The sequence below is a fragment of the Mchenga conophoros genome, linkage group LG10 (assembly GCF_057382185.1).
Source record: "Mchenga conophoros isolate Kocher_MC1m ecotype Shallow Benthic linkage group LG10, M_conophoros_male_GT1.1, whole genome shotgun sequence".
Classification (NCBI taxonomy): domain Eukaryota; kingdom Metazoa; phylum Chordata; class Actinopteri; order Cichliformes; family Cichlidae; genus Mchenga; species Mchenga conophoros.
In genome coordinates this window covers 29,670,953-29,687,248 of record NC_140535.1, presented here as the reverse complement: position 1 = coordinate 29,687,248, position 16,296 = coordinate 29,670,953, and the positions used below count along the sequence as shown (strand labels likewise).

Below are 16,296 nucleotides of genomic sequence, written 5' to 3'. Positions count from 1 at the left end.
GCTCAGCGAGCAGTTCAAAATGTTGGCTGAAAGTAAACAAGCTTTTTTAGTTTTCCAATTTTGGATGAACGGATGAAATAATAAACTAGAATTGTGGCTAAAAATTGTAAATAATTGACTATGTGGCTTGTACTTGAAATTTATAGCTAAAATTCTGTAAAAAAGTATTCACACCCATAACTATATTAGATTAATATTTGAGATGGTAAACTAAAATATAAATATGTATTGTCTAATAAATTATTAAATAAAGGTGCTGTTAGAATTTCAATTAGATTGCAAAGAAAATTAAAGACCTAGCTGGTTAAAATTATAACTAAAGAGCTGGATAGTATAGTTACCAATTATCCATCCATCCATCCATCCTCATCCGCTTTGTCCGGGGCCGGGTCGCGGGGGCAGCAGCCTAAGCAAAGAGGCCCAGACCTCCCTCCCTCTCCCCAGCCACCTCCTCCAGCTTATCCGGGGGAATACCAAGTTACCAATTAGACTGTTGATAAAAGTTTTGATTAACGGTTGAAATAGCAAGCTAAAAGCTAAACGAGTAGAACATTAACTGAAATTTGTAGTGTTTGTTAGCCACCATTGTAGATAAACAAAAAAGTCACAAAAACATTTTTAAAATGGGCACCTAAATAAAAGCTGGAAATTATTTTTATATTACTATTATTATTATAAGTTGAAATAGCTAGCTAAAAGCATGGCTAGCAATTGAAATGGTTTACTAGATATACTAGATAAACAGATAAAATAACAAGGTAAATTATAAATAGTAAATATTAAATAAATTAAAATGGTGGCTATTAGTTTGGGTTTTAATAACGTATGTAGACAAAAATATAAGCATAATAAACGCAGCTAAAAAAATTTACTTAGAAATGAGAGTAATGAGAGAGTTGGAAATTTGTTAGCTAATTATGTTAGCTAATTATTACCTAGCTTTGAGAACAGTTTGCGAAAATATAAACAGTAGATCATCATCATCATTGATCATCAGTGATAATGTTCACTAGAAGCAGTTATAAAAGTTAGCTAACAGTTCTGTTTGTTCTTAAGAATATGATTAAAGATATGAAATGGGCTGCTAGCTGTTTATCACGCTGTACTAAAACTGTAAATCATTAGTTAAGAGTGTGGCTAGCAGTTAAAATTATTTAGCTAAAAGTTTTTGAACCATCTTATTTATTTATAGTAAAGACTTCAGACCCAACAGGATACAAAAGAGTACCAAAGACACTGGGGGCTGGGAAAGATGATAACAAGGCTAAACTGCCACTGAAAGTAGTCAAGAATTCAGTTTAAAATAAGTTTATATGAACACGCTTGAATATGAGAAGTGTTGGTGGCTGGTTCCATCTGACAGGGCTTTAGAGTATACCAGTTGAAAAGGGTTGGGAACCATTGGTCTATACAACTGCCGGTATTGTTATTTGACTTTTTTGCAGTAAAATGTTTCAAAGCTGATAAACAAAATGTAAGTTGTTGAACTGATGCTCCATGTTTTCTCTATTTTGTATTGTATGTGGACATGCTTTCTCTGTCACTCACACATCATCTACCTTTGAACCTCCAAACCCTTCCAAACCCCACAGCGGTCCAAAATTGCTGTTTATGAGAAGATGTGGGGATACATGAAGTCTGCTGAGCCCACAGTCTTCACCAAGACCACGGCCGAGGGTGTGGCGCGGGTCCGCAAGTCCAAAGGAAAATACGCCTTCCTGTTGGAGTCCACTATGAATGAGTACACAGAGCAGCGCAAGCCCTGCGACACAATGAAAGTCGGGGGCAACTTGGACTCCAAGGGCTATGGAGTAGCCACACCCAAGGGTTCACAGTTAAGGTGGGTGGAATAGTGTAACAATATGTTCTACGTGTTGTTATGGTATTCCACCTTCCCTGGTGTGCCGCCTTTTCTATCTCTATCTGCCTCCACATACTGCTTAGTGTTGGTGGGTGGGGCGTTTTATGTGTTTGTTTGAGGGCACAAGTAGCCGCTTAGTGACATCTGTGTTTGTTGCATGCATGTGGGGCTTCATTGTGGGTGGTTTTTATTCACTTTTTTTGTCTTTACAGCTCTCCACAACAGGTAAATGTATGTGCTTGTGCTTGCTGTTTGGGCAAAGACATGTTGGAATGGCATGCTCTGGAAGCTCTCATCTGAAAATGTCTCATTTAGAAGATAATCTGCATTTTATATACAAAATGTAATTGCTCTGAGATATTTAGCTAATGCTACTTCAGTGTTCCTTCACGGTTGACTGGTTCTTTATTTTCAACTAAGTGACTGAAATAGTGCTTTGGGAGCCATTTGAAAGCTCAGCCCTGGGTAACTCTGCCAGACTCTGTCACAGCCTCCCGCTCATAGTGGAATTTACAGACCTGCCACAGAATACAGTGGCATTACAGTGGGGAGTTGCAATTTCAATCCACACACTCATCGATCAAAGCCCTCCAGCAAGGTCTCACTGAGGGGAAAGGATAAATATACTAAAGGCAAAACTGCACAGGGGTGTGAATGAAATTGCATTCACTTTAATTTATTCCTGTGGAGGTATAAGAACACATATTTGAAAACCAGGGAGAGCACTTTAAGCAATAGTACTGAAATAACCCGTTTTAGAGCTTTGCTATCAATTATTAGCAGTAGATAACTGCTGTTTGAACCCACAAAAGAGTTACAATTTTTGCCAATTCGTATACATAGACTCCAATATTGTGAAAGTTTAATTCTCCTATACCTCACCTCCCTCACATTTTTAGATCTTTCTACTTATTCTTAATTCATGTCATGTGTCCTGTGGGTAAAATCCAGCTGATGTCTTTTTTTTTTTTTGAGGGGGGGGGTCCTTTATTTGTTTTTTTATGAGGTGTATTTTATACCTAAATTAAAATTGTTTAACTTCTATTCACTCAGGATAATTTGACATCAGTTCATCTCGTATATGCATGCAGCAGAAAAAATTTGCTTCATGTTTGGTTTATATGCAAGATTTGACTTTCTAGCAAACTATTGTTTGCATTCAGTAACTGTTTAATCTTGTCCTCTTACATATTAGAGCAGAACTGAGAGAGAACAGTAAGAATATCAAACAAAGCTTTGTGCCCTGTTAGCGATTTGAACTCCAGACCGCCTGCTCTGGGGCTTTTTCGTCAACATAGTTTAAGTCTATGTCCGCAAATATATGGATATTACTGAAAACTGGACTTTTTTCCATTTGAATTTGACAAAAAAGACTAATGTCAAGGGCATGCCTAAGCAACAGATGGCAATATAACCCCAACTATAGAGAGATTTTGGCCAATCGAAAGCCTCCAAACAGTGGCACAGCACCCAGTCTGATATGAAAAAGGTGACCTTGTCCACACGTAAATGCAGAAATTGAGTTTTTAAAAGCTCTGCCTTTGATGATCTAAAATATCTTTTGTTCCCGTAGTTGTTTTCTGTAAATTCCTCTGGTCACAAAACCTAAAGTAGGGTTTCTATCATTTGTTTGCAGCCAGGCTGGTGCCAGTTTTCAGCCACTGCTTTGACCAGGAAGAGTGCCTAACAGATCAGGGTAGTCCTCCCTCCCAGGCCTCTGTTTTGTTGTTTTGAGGATTATCATCTTCTGTCAGTCACTTTTCCGGATATCAGCGAGGAAACACACCAGCGACATCAAGAGCTGGCAACATTGCTGGTCAAGGCTGTGATTTCATATGGCTCCAAACTGGGATATGAGCTCTGTTGCCTTTTGTTTCTGACTGCTTCTATTTATTTTTGTTCGAAATATTACAAATAAATTAAAAGGATCAAAATGCATGCTGGAGCAAATCTCTCTCTCCTTCACAATTTTGCTGCCCTGTCATCAGATATCACTATAGCAGCCTTAAAAAGAAGCCATGAAATTGCTACACGCACTTATTTAAAGAAAGCTTTTCATGGACATTTTTTTCATGCCAATCATGATTTTCCAGAGCAGCTTAATGCTCAGCAATCCTGTGAGCTTTGAATTGGCAGCCATACCTATACTATATGCATGTGTAATCAGGTCTAAATTATTTATAGGTCTAGAGCTAACTAACTAACTAACTGGTGCCAGATTTTTATTTTTTATTTTGCTGGCAATGCTGATGGCCAACAATTTAAGTGCCAAAATGTAGCACGCTTTTGTACCAGTGATTACTTGTTTTATATATTTTTTCATTTTTGTATTAAGAAACAGTGTACAAAAGGATTATCTACCATACGTATAATTCAGTCACCATGTCTGATTAAAATTAATTAAAGGTATTATGCCTGTTTAAAACAAAGGAAAATACTTTTTACCATTAAACTGAGATTGCAAATCCGGTTAATTTAAATCCCATTTATCTGAATAATTATAAAATGTCTTTAAGATGTAGAACATATAAAATGTATCATATTAATCAGATCTAGATTAGCAGTGGTCTCAGTTGACAACACTAGAGAAATTCATGTTAAAATTCAAAATAGACTGAAATTTTCAGAGCTAGGATAGGTTAAATATTTTTGCTTAGCAGCATGTTGCTAGTGTAGCCCACAACTTGTGTTCTGGATATTTTTCCTTTTTTTCTCATTTATATAATTAATTATATAATTAATCATCTTGTACCCTTTTAGATTTGTATTATACTGGAACTTTTACTCACATGTGGCATCTGTTTGCAATATTAAAAAAAAATTAAACTTTATAGAAAGTTTTTAAAAATATATATATTTTTAGCTCTAGCTGGCTAGGGTATGCTAATGCTAATGCTACAACAAAGAGTTGTCTGGGAATTGCTAATTGAACTTTTTTCTAGATTATGGTGGTAAAGGTAAAAGTGGGGCCAATACTCACATGAGTACCAAATTATTCTCTGGGAAACATGAGTGTCTGATTAAAGTGCAATCTTACACATCTAGAGGTTTTATGAGCTCTAGCTTGCTAGCTCATGCTAATTAATTAAAATGGCTTGGCTAAAAACAAATAGACTACATTACTGTAACATAAGGAGCTTATTTATTGATATCATTTCACTTTGAGGGAGAGAGATTTTGACTCAGGGTGTGTTTGGGTTCTCGAATGGGATTAATGCACTTTTCCACCCTTGTCCCTCTCTTACTGCTACTCCTCCCTTTCCTCTCCCCCCTCTCTTCCTTCCCTCCCAAATTGGACAGCATACTCACGCCCTCTCACCAAATATGTTTTATCGTTTTCAAGAAGTGCAGTAAACCTGGCAGTGTTAAAACTCAATGAACAAGGCCTGTTGGACAAATTGAAAAACAAGTGGTGGTACGACAAAGGAGAGTGTGGCAGCGGAGGCGGTGGCGAGAAGGTTAGCCGCTATGACGCTATGCCCATGTGACCTTGATGTGGGTAAAAAAAAAAAAGAGAGATGTGTTTTTGTTGGTAACAGGAGCATCTGCCGGGTCGATCTCTACAGTTACGCAGAAGATTTGGAAACTGCGACTTCTAATCTAGAGTGGAGAGCGAGTACTGTGGAAGCAGAAATATTTGCCGTACTGTTTATGTAGCGGTCTATTATAATTATAAATTAACACCAAAATAAGTATTTTGGAATATGATTGTAGCCCGATTTGGGATGTTTTAGTGAGGGTAAAAGAGCCAATAGTTTTGGTTTGACAGTACTAGCCTCCAGGGTTATTCTGACAAAGGTCCCGGCAGTATGTGCCCGTTCCAGAAAAGCGATGCAGCCGGGGCTCCACGTATATGTGTCTGTTAGCTCTGCCCCTTCCCCCTTTAACATCCCCCGATAAACCCGACCCTTTAAAACACATAAATGAGCAAAGAGACACGTAGCATAAGTGGGGCCCCTTACTGGCTTCGTCACTTTGTACTGAAGAGTACTGAGCTGCTCTTGTTGGGCTTCTTCTGATTGAATAACATAAAATAACATGTCCTATGATGTTATTTATGTTATTTTCCCCACCCCACCCTTCCCCGCCCCCCGTGATATGAAGAACGCCCGTAAACCTTGCCGTATTGAAACTGAGTGAAGCAGGAGTCTTAGACAAACTGAAAAACAAATGGTGGTACGATAAAGGGGAGTGTGGACCCAAGGACTCTGGAAGTAAGGTCAGTCTCCACCAGCCTGGGAGCCTCCCCTCCTCTCTTTGTCTCTATGCACACTTTTATAGCGCTGGCAGTTCTGTTATTACAGCAGGCTGGCCGATAAGACACATAACAGACACGCAGGTAGAGACTCAAGGTGTAGCCTGGAGGATACAGCATGACAGACACGAGGCATGGCTCGGCGTTTTTACAGCAGCTAAGCGATGTGATGCAACTGCAGATGAAGGCTCACACACACAGTTGACTGTCACCTGAGATGGTTGAGGGCATCTTGAGACTTTACTGTATGTCACACTAGTTGTCAGTGGTACTGTATGCCTCAGCTGTAGCCGCACACTTTGACAGTGATCCATGTTGCTGATGCACTGGAGCATGGAGAGAGTGGCCACGTTGTAACAAATCAGCATGTACGATCCACATCAGTCTTAATCAGAAAATTGCAGTGCAGGACACACGCTATCACCTGCAAATGAGACCGAGCATGACAGCCATTCGTTCGTGTTGAGCCAACATGGATGTAGGTGATTTATTAAGAGGAGATAAATGGCAGGTTGGGAGCATGAGCGATCAGCTGCATACATTTGAATAAACGAGGGGTTAAACGGTTGGAAGAAACCCGAAAGCGTAGCTGCAAAGAAAACCACGGGCCCGTGAGTATTTGGACAATGACACACTTTTTGTAACTTTGTCTCCTACCTCAAATAATCAGAATGTGACTGAAGTGCAGACTTTCAGCTTTAATTCAAGGGATTAAACAAAAGTATTGGATTAACTTTTTAGGAGTTAAAGCCATTTTTAAAAAAATACTCAGTTTCTCATTTTAACAGGCTCATAATGTACTGTTGATTGACAGACAGTTGGCCCGGTGAGGCCCGTTCCTTTGTTGACTTGCCTGGACTAATGGAATCTTTGCTGGAATCTACTCAAGATCCTTTACCTCGTTCATTCTTAATTCACAGAGTAATAAACTCATAAAAGGCCTGAAAAACCACAACAAACAACTGAAGTAAATTATCCAGGGTAATTATAGTTAAACTGAAAAACTAAAACTACGTGATATAGTTAAATAAGAAAATAAAATTGTTGAAAAGATTTTATGAACTTGGAAAACAAACTAAAGCGAAACAAAAATGGAGGAAATCTCAGGTTTAGCATTTGTTAATTTAGTAAAACGAATTATTTATCGCAAACCTGAATGATACAAGGAAAACCTCTAAAACGGCCTGCACAGCTTTAAAAGAAAATCTTATTCTTAAAAATTTATTTATAAAGCTTCAAATCACAACAGCAGTCACCTAAAGGCACTTTATATAAAGACCCAACAATAATACAGAAAAAGCTGCTACAATGAAATTGACCCCCCATGACCAAGGACTTGGCGACAGTGGGAAGGAAAAACTACCTTGTAACAGGAAGAAACCTCCGGCAGAACCAGACGCAGGGAGGGGCGGCCGTCTGCCATCACCGATTGTAGCTGAGGGGAGGAAGACCGGACAGAAGAAGTAGCTGCACTAAAAACCTATCAGGAAACACAGCATTCGGTGATGTCCTTCAAAAAATGTTCATTTAGAATTATGTTAGTCGGTCCATATGAGGGACGTGTGTGTAAAAATGTCTGTAATTCCTAAACGGTTAATGCAAAGTTTTTTTTAAAACCCTGGAATATAAACTGAAAGTCTACACTTCAGTCATTAATCACATCATGATTGATGTTTCATTTCAAATGGATGTAGTGATGCACAGTGGCAAAGCTACAAAAAAGGCTGTCATTACCCAAATTTATATGGACTGTATTTACAGCACTACACAGCAAAGGGGATATGTGACAAAAGCACGCTAACTGATATGGAGAAAGTTGGAGATATTTGATAACATGGCTACAGACGAAGGTTAGAGGTAGTGTAGTGAAAAAATTATGTTTGATCAGTTTTGTGTGTAAATTTGTACGTTTTTTTTTCCTTTTACGCTGTTTTATGTGTTTAAGTGTTGACTGATCTGCCAAAACGATCTCTAACCCTTGTGTTCCTCTCCCCGCCGGCTACAGGACAAGTCCTCCCAGGCCCTCAGCCTGAGCAACGTGGCGGGGGTCTTCTACATCCTCGTCGGGGGCCTGGGCCTGGCCATGCTGGTGGCCCTCATCGAATTCTGCTACAAGTCACGCAACGAGGCCAAAAGAATGAAGGTGGAGGCCCAGTCCCAATCCCAGTCCCAACACCCCCAATACCACCAATCTCACCGTCACTGCTACCCCTGCCAGACAGGCAGCCCCCGCAATAGCCCAGAGCCTAGCCAAAGCCAGAGTCCCCGGCCCAGCCCCACCATCCACAACTTAGCCGAGTTTAGTGAGGTTTTCAGTGGTTATGGCAGCGATGGGGAAGCTGATAAGATGTAGATGGGGTTTTCGTAGAAGGTCCTCCCAGGCCTTTTCTCCCCCCCTCACTAGCTCCCTGCACAGAGACTGTAAGTGAAACCAATCACACCCCCGCTGCTAGCTTCAACATGCTGAGTGACTGTCGTGACCAGTGGCAAACTGCTTCCCACATTTCTGTCCTATCCGCTCACTATGTGGTCATGTGACGTCCTGGTCTGCGTTCAAGCTTTTTTCTCAGTGTGACAGGAAGCCATGAGTCATCTTCAGACATGACGTCGACTGCGCTGCTTCGCAGCTTGTGTGGCTGCAGATGTTGGTCCTAATTTATTGAGCTGTTTTCCTGCCAAAATCCAACAAACACTGCTTATACTGAACAAGATATTCATCGATAATGCTCAAAGTACACGATAAATGTCATTAATGACAACCTTTTTCTAAATATATCACTAGAAACTAATATTATAATGTTATAATATTATATAATGTAAGCTTGGGTAGTTTCATTGGAATAGAAATCTAGATACAGATGTGTAGAAGATATTTCTAATGTTTTTTAGAGTAAAAAGCTGAACAGCTTTTAAAATCCGAGCCTTACTGTGAAGGTCTGCAGCAGCTGTGGTCATAGTGCTTTTACGCACAGCTCCTTAGACTGTGTATAAATGATGGAGTACCTTTCTGGTTAAAGTAAAACTTTCTTATTATGTCCAGCAGGGGGCGACTCTCAGGAACACCACTGTATGGAAGTCTGAGAAATTTCCCTTCGTTTCCTTTGTTTACACTGTCCTGATGAATTTACTATCCCAGTTGCTAGTTTTAAGCCTTACTGAACCCAACATGATGCTTATTTGGAAAATTATGCTACCATTAGCATCAAGAAGGAGGAAAAAGCAGGCTGCTGTATGAGACTCCCTCAGTTTCTCTGAAAACACTCATGTGGAGGCTTCTCAACCAAACCCTCAATAATTTATGAGTAATGGCAGCTATGTGCATCTTTTATACACAGTCTACGCTCAGCCTATCACAATTATAACAGGGAGGAAAGTCATGATAAATGAGGACCAATGTCTTACTTGTACACACATGTCTACACTTGTGAGGGGATTTCATCTAAACTGCAGAGCATTCGTGCATCAGACGTCCACTCTGATCCTCTGATGAATATGAAGCCACTACATAACAAAAAAAAATCATCTCAGAGCATGTAGGAAGTGTATCTACTAAAGCCATATTTAAGCTGAGGTTAACACAAGTGACACCACCTCTCAAGCTGGACTTTATTGATGTGAACTCTGGATATTTCCCCCAGGTCCCTGACCATTAGACTTTCAGATAGCTCTCCTCGCTCGATGTATATCTGTCCTACGTGGTTATGTGTCCCCCATCAGCACTTCAGCACAAACTCTTCATTAGCTTGACTGTTGCTTAGTCAGCTTCCCTGTCCCACTGGCTGCAACTATCACTCACTGTGTAACACTGCTGGTGCTAATGGATTTACATGTAGTATGGGGCTGCTACTGTTCTGAATGGCTGTGAAAGGTGGTTGCTACATTACTGTGTTTACATACATTTATATATATATATACATATATTTAAGTGTATAGTTATGGTATACAGTGGGCCCGTTCTAGAAGTTTTTTGCATGTTGGAGTTTTAGTGTTTGGTATTTGTTATAAGTGAGAGGTTTGTTGGTGGAGAAGAATTAATGTAGCCACTCCTATAACTGCTGTATTCCACCTCTGTGGTCCACTCACACCTTTCATCACAAATTTACAAATTATTACTTTACTTTTAAAAGTTCATTAACAAATATTGGTCATAAGAGAAATATTACTAAGTAATTAACTTTAAAATTGTTTCTTTTTATAATATCTATTTGAAATATAAGTATTTCCTAGCATTTTACAACTAAATTACTAGAACCACGCCAAACGGTGTTTACTATGTTACCTTATACTATAATTATACAATACAGTACACCGTACATATTTATTAGACCACCATCTGTCAGATCTATGACAGGTGGTCTAAATTTATTAACATCTGTAAAAATAAAAGATTAAAAGTAAAATTTCTATTTACATTTTAAAATGAGAATTACAAATTTCAGTTAACTGGTTTTTATTTATTTATTGTAGATGACCCCATGGATCTCATCCCAGTTTATACTTATTTCACTTTATTCTATTGTGATTTTAAAATTCTTGTTTATTACCTTATTAAGTTATTGTATTGTATAGTATTGTATTGCCCTTCCAAACATTTGTAAAATTTTCTAAACGTCACTGAGTTTTCCTTCCACCTAGATATTCCATGGTCTACTCCTTAAGTGTAATTACTAAAAATAGGAAGTGTTCAAGGACCACAGTGACTCAGCCACTGGATTGGCAGACCACGTAAAATTACAGAGCGGGGTCACATAAAGTTATTCAAATACATTTATTTTTTAATGTTAAAAAATAAACACCTAGAAACATTTTTTATTAAAAAGAGAGTTCATCCTTTATCCGGCATTAACATCAGCACAGAGAGTGTGCACCAGGAGCTTCATAGCACAGGTTTCCATGGCTGAGCCGGTTTCGTAGGTGGCCCAGCACTTCTGACAGCAAACTGTATATTTTACCTTACTTCTCTTTGCCCACCTGGAGTACCATCACTGGCCACCGGGGGGCTGCAGTGTTGTTTAAAGACACATCAAAGTACTGTTTGGTTCAAAGCTATGGAAGCCCATTTCCGCCACTAAAAAAAAAAAAATGGATCCATAACTCAAAATTTCGAGTTATTTTCTCAAAATTCCGAGTTATTAACTTGAAATTTCGATTTATTAACTCAAAATTTTGAGAAAAGCAACTCGAAATTTCGAGTTAGCGCTGCCAATCAGTAATCTACGTGAATGACGTCATTTCCTTGTTACCCGGAAGCTGAAGCCCTCAGCTACAAATGCTACAGCTAAGCTACCGGTATTACATCCAGTCGTGAATGCACAGATTGCTGAGTGTTTTCAGCCTGGCTTCACTAATGATGAAATCCCTGTGTTATTAACTGAATCACATGGTGTTACTATCAGCAAACATACTCGCGAAAGCGCCAATTTGTTGGGATACGTTTTTGAGTGCACGTTCCTCTGCGCCATATGCTTCCAGGTAACAAGAAAGCGACCTCATTCACGTATATTTTTGATTGGCAGAGCTAACTCGAAATTTTGAGAAAAGTAACTCGAAATTTTGAGTTATGGATACTAGCTTTTTTGTTTTTATTTAGTGGCGGAAACGGGCTTCCATACAAAGCTCACTCGATAAGTTTGGCAAAAAAACTTAAAAAAATTTATTCTGACTGCGTGTTTATTATACTGTATATTCTGCAATAAGCAGAATATGCAAGATGTTTTTCTTTTCATTTTAAAGACTTAATCAAAACTTTTTGAGGGAAGTGAATGGTTTCTAGACTACCTCTAAGAAGGTACGATGATAATAAGCAATTTCAGGTTTTATTTAAAACTCCAACAGCCTAAAACTCCAATTTGCAATGCTCCATTTTTTTCTCATCTCCACCTGCTCCACACACAAACCTCTCTCTTCATCTCTTGTCTCCCCAGCTAACATTTACAGAAGCTATGAGGAACAAGGCCCGTCTGTCCATCACCGGCAGCGTTGGGGAGAACGGACGGGTGCTGACGCCTGACTGTCCCAAGGCGGTCCACGCTGGGCCTCCCATCCGCCAGAGCTCCGGCCTCGCCCTGGTCTCCTCTGAGCTCCCGTGAAAACCAAAAACCTCTCAAGTGCCTTATTCCAATAACACCACCACCAACCAATAAAGACCAACAATCACACCGCCCACAAACACAAAGTAACCACAACGCATTCACACAGCTGACGAGTCTCCTCCAGTGGGCGTGACTGGACCGACAACAAACCCCCGCTGGTTAGAGGCTAGTGGCTCGATGACTTCTCTCCGAAATCTGTGGAAACTTGAGGCAGAACTGTCTCTTTTTTTTTTTCTTTTAAACTGGGAAGCGTACGCTTGTGGAAAATCCACTGTGTTTTACAGCTCCAGTGACAGAAGAGGAAGAAGAGAGGAAATGAAAAATATCATGATACGTGATGAAGAGGAAGACCAGAAAACTGTAAACTTGAAACTCAGAACTTTTTTGGATTGCTGTGAATCGTCAAAAAAAAAGAGAAGAAAACAAAACTGAACCACAATCAAGATTGTTTCTGAACTGTATTTGCTACATAGACACGAGCAGCGTTCAAGAGACATCACCGGATATCAACACGGGAGGGTTGACAGCTCAGTGCGCTGAAAAACATTTGTATTCATAAGAACAAATGAAGTCTGTTGATACTGAATATAAGAGCAAACATAGAAAACTGTGAAAATAATAAATATGTATATTCCGTGAACAACAACACAATGAAATCTTTAGCTGTACATAGGGATGACTGTGCTTGCTTTTTAAACAGATGTATATAGCAGATATTGTAGTGAACAGAACTTTTTTTTGGTAAATCATCTTTAAAAAGATTTTATTCATCGCAATAATGAAAAAAAGATGAAAAAGTGAAAAATGAGACGTATGGAAGGCAAAATGTGTTGAATACTTAACTTCATTATATAGGACTATTCAAACTTTTAATGTGAAGGGGTATCGACTGCCCAAATATTCTGATACCTGTTGGAAATTAATAAATATATTCAATGATGAATGTTAACTAGTGCCACCCCCAATCCTTAAACCACAACCCTCACTGTGCAGGCATAGACCCAGAGAGTCGCTCATGAGTAGAGCTTCATAAATCAAGCCTCTGCACTCAGAATATAACTATTTTTTTCATTCTTTGGTCTATTTTTTGTACTCAGAAACGTAAAAGAATTAAACGTCTGTCTCCCGGTTTTAAATGTCGACAGTCAAGTGCTATCTGGGTAGTCCTTTCTAGACCATTATGTTTGCGGAGACGTGACAAAAATCGGACGATGCCATTACTCTCGCTGTATGTTATTTGAAGTGTTTATCGCCAGTAAGACGTCAAACCCCAGCTTACGAAGCCGCCGTTTGTATGTCGAGCAGTGATTAGAGCCCGCCCTTATTTGAATCACTGTGGATCCTCCGGGGGAGGCTGGACACCCTGTAGCAGAAATGTATTTGCTTCGGTCTCAAAGTGTCCTAGTCTCTCCCGGAAGTGGACAATCTGCGATTGGATATGAAAGACGCCACATCTTCAGCAGCACCAGCCACCTTGTCCCTCCCTCCCTCCCTCCCCATCAGCGACGGCTGGGCTGGTTTTCGCCGATTCCTGGTTCGCTCATCTGCTGTAGCCCTGTGTGGAGTGGACAAACCAGCTGACGCAGTCCAGGCCGCCATGCCTTCTTGTTCTGCCATCTGTCTTTAGAGCTGAAGTGTAGTACGGCGTCTTATTTTGGTTCCAGCTGTACATCTTTATTTTGATCTTTTTTAAGTAAAAAAAAAACAAAGAAAAAGAAATTACAAAGTGTGATGTGATTTGTGTTTTTTCTCAGATCCATGCACCTTTAACTGTGGAATCAGATGTTTGTGTTGACCAGATGTTGTTCCCCTGTGTTTTAAAAACCATTCAACTGACCACATCTGGGTATTGGGTGGTTCATGCAGGTTTTAACAAGTTAGACTTTTTCTAAATTTCACAGTGGTGCCATTTTATTGGCTTCTGGTCCAGCATTTTTAATCTGTTTGGAATCTGTCTGGGACACCCATTTAATTTCTCCTAGATGTCTGACCTCAGTTGGTCCTGATAAGTTAGAGATCCAAGCCGAGGAGTGGAAATATCAAAGAAAGGAGGATAAAGATGGAGATGCCAAGCGGGAGGAAAAGAGGAAGACCCTTCGTGGATATTGTGAAGGACGACATGCAAAGGTTGGTGTGACAGAAGAGGATGGAAGGGAGCGCTCAAAAACAAACCTTCATCTTTAAACAGAAGCTAGTTTTTTTCAAGTTTGTCCTTACACGGGGACTTGGGTTTTATAGAGCTAACAAAAATGGTTCAAACAGCTTTATCGATCAGATCGAATTATAAGGCAGAGAAATGTCCACTATGCGAGGACACAGGGTCTCAGGAGGTTACAGCTGCTTTGTATAAAGACATTATTGGGTTTCTTGCTGATGCCTTACGCCGCGGCGTAAGGCGCAAGGTCCTTTAAGGAAACGTTTAAGGAAACGTTAGAATATTGGGGAATATATTTGCTTTTTTGTGCTCTCAGTTGTTACAGTGGTGTGCGGTAGTGCAAATTTTGGTGTCGACCCAATACAAAGTAAATACAGGGCCAAAAATTGCACAGATACTATTAACCTATAAAGGCAGCTTATGTCGAAGAGGGTTTTCTGAGATGAATCATCATCAGTCTGCAAATCCTGAATGCATTTTAATGACCACACCACGTTTCAGCTTTTCATGTATTTTGAAATGAAGTTTTTAGGAGACCTGGAATGTAAATGTGTCTGTCTCTCAAGTGCTTTGAGCTAAATATATAAAAAAAAAATTATTTCCCCAAAATTTATTTATTTAAAACAGTCTTAGAGGACAGAAAGAAAGTATTAATACTATCGTGCTACTATCAACCCAACACCAACACCACCGTTGGTATCATTACTATCAATATTTGAACGAGCCCAGCCACATTTAGATTAAAATATTACTTGTATAGTTAACCCTTTAAGACCTACCATAGAACCGAGTCCGCCAGAGCGTATATTATATTTTTACATGCTGTGGTGCCATTTTTGGGAGCATTTCAAGTTGCTATACATCAATACAACCATTATAGCCCAAATTTGAATAATATGTATGCATTAAGTGCATAGTAATTACATAAACTACAAAAAAAATTGAAAATCGTTTGTTTTTTTTAACGTATGTTTCTAGTTAGAGAAATTTAAGAGGCTTATCCCTCAAAACTGTAAATACAAAAAAAGTTGCACAAAATAGTTTCCCACCACAGGAAATTTATTTTGAGTGTCTTTTATTTTTGAAATACACCAATTTTTATATACTGCAGGAAAAACAAAAATAAATATTATAGTGCAAATTTGCAAAAAAGCAGCATGTGCATCAAAATAAATTATTTCCAGGACTGAGTCCTAAGCATCCCAGAAACGACACAGAAAGTCATAAAGTCAAAGATAACTTTTAAAAACACCAGTCTAGGCTCATGAGGCCCTGATGGTAAAAAAAAAACAAAAACTACATTTCCGCGAAAATGACGTCACGTCCGGTTTCAGCCAACTAATGGCGGATGTGCGAAAGTTCGCAGTAGGAAGTGTTACGAACAGCTGATCGGGTCGGCAAAGCGTGTTTCTGGAATATTATGTTTTTGTTGCTGCAAGTGCTTTTTATGCAGTTTTTGCAAAGCTTTATGTGGAAGGAAACCGTGACCTAGGACAAGCTGATGGCATAAGATGTAAGTACAACTCCTCCGGTTTCATATGCAAAACAAATTTTTGCGCTAGCTTAAGTGGTTGCAGAGCTACCGGGATTTAAAAATAGTTATGCAAAACAGAGCGTGCCTGCTCCAACCGTTTTAAAGGGTTAATTAATATCTACTGTATTACCAAAAACGATTTACTATTCTCGGCCAATAAGGTATGATGGAGTATGTTTTTTAGAACCATTCTTTTAGCAAAAAAAGGAATAAAAAACTATGAAAGCGGCTCACTGCACAAAAAATCTGTATTATTAAAAAATTGTGCATAGATTAGAAACACTGAAAATAATTATTGTGCAGAAAAATATTCCCCATCAGAGTAATACTGAGCTGATTTCAAACATTTGATACTACGTTGAATCTAAAGTATCTACATATTCTAATAAATCATATTTG

The 16,296-nt window shown here is 39.1% G+C and overlaps 1 protein-coding gene across 4 annotated transcripts in view; it reads left to right on the top strand.

Annotated features, from left to right (window-relative positions):
- Positions 1 to 13,927, top strand: part of LOC146566188 (glutamate receptor 4) — a 163,502-nt gene extending 149,575 nt beyond the window's left edge. Inside the window, exons 13-16 of one of the 4 annotated variants that reach the window (XR_014894185.1) lie at positions 1,593 to 1,840; positions 5,205 to 5,319; positions 5,966 to 6,080; positions 8,122 to 8,259. Coding sequence is in view for 3 of the 4 variants with exons in the window: in XM_085289751.1 (XP_085145877.1) it covers positions 1,593 to 1,840; positions 5,966 to 6,080; positions 8,122 to 8,259; positions 12,041 to 12,205 (666 nt within the window). In the remaining variant the exon portion in view is untranslated. Of the gene's footprint in view, positions 1 to 1,592; positions 1,841 to 5,204; positions 5,320 to 5,965; positions 6,145 to 8,121; positions 8,260 to 12,040 lie in introns of those variants that run through there. The other 3 variants (XM_085289751.1, XM_085289750.1, XM_085289752.1) reach the window with 3 other exon arrangements.
- Positions 13,928 to 16,296: the final 2,369 nt, after the last annotated feature.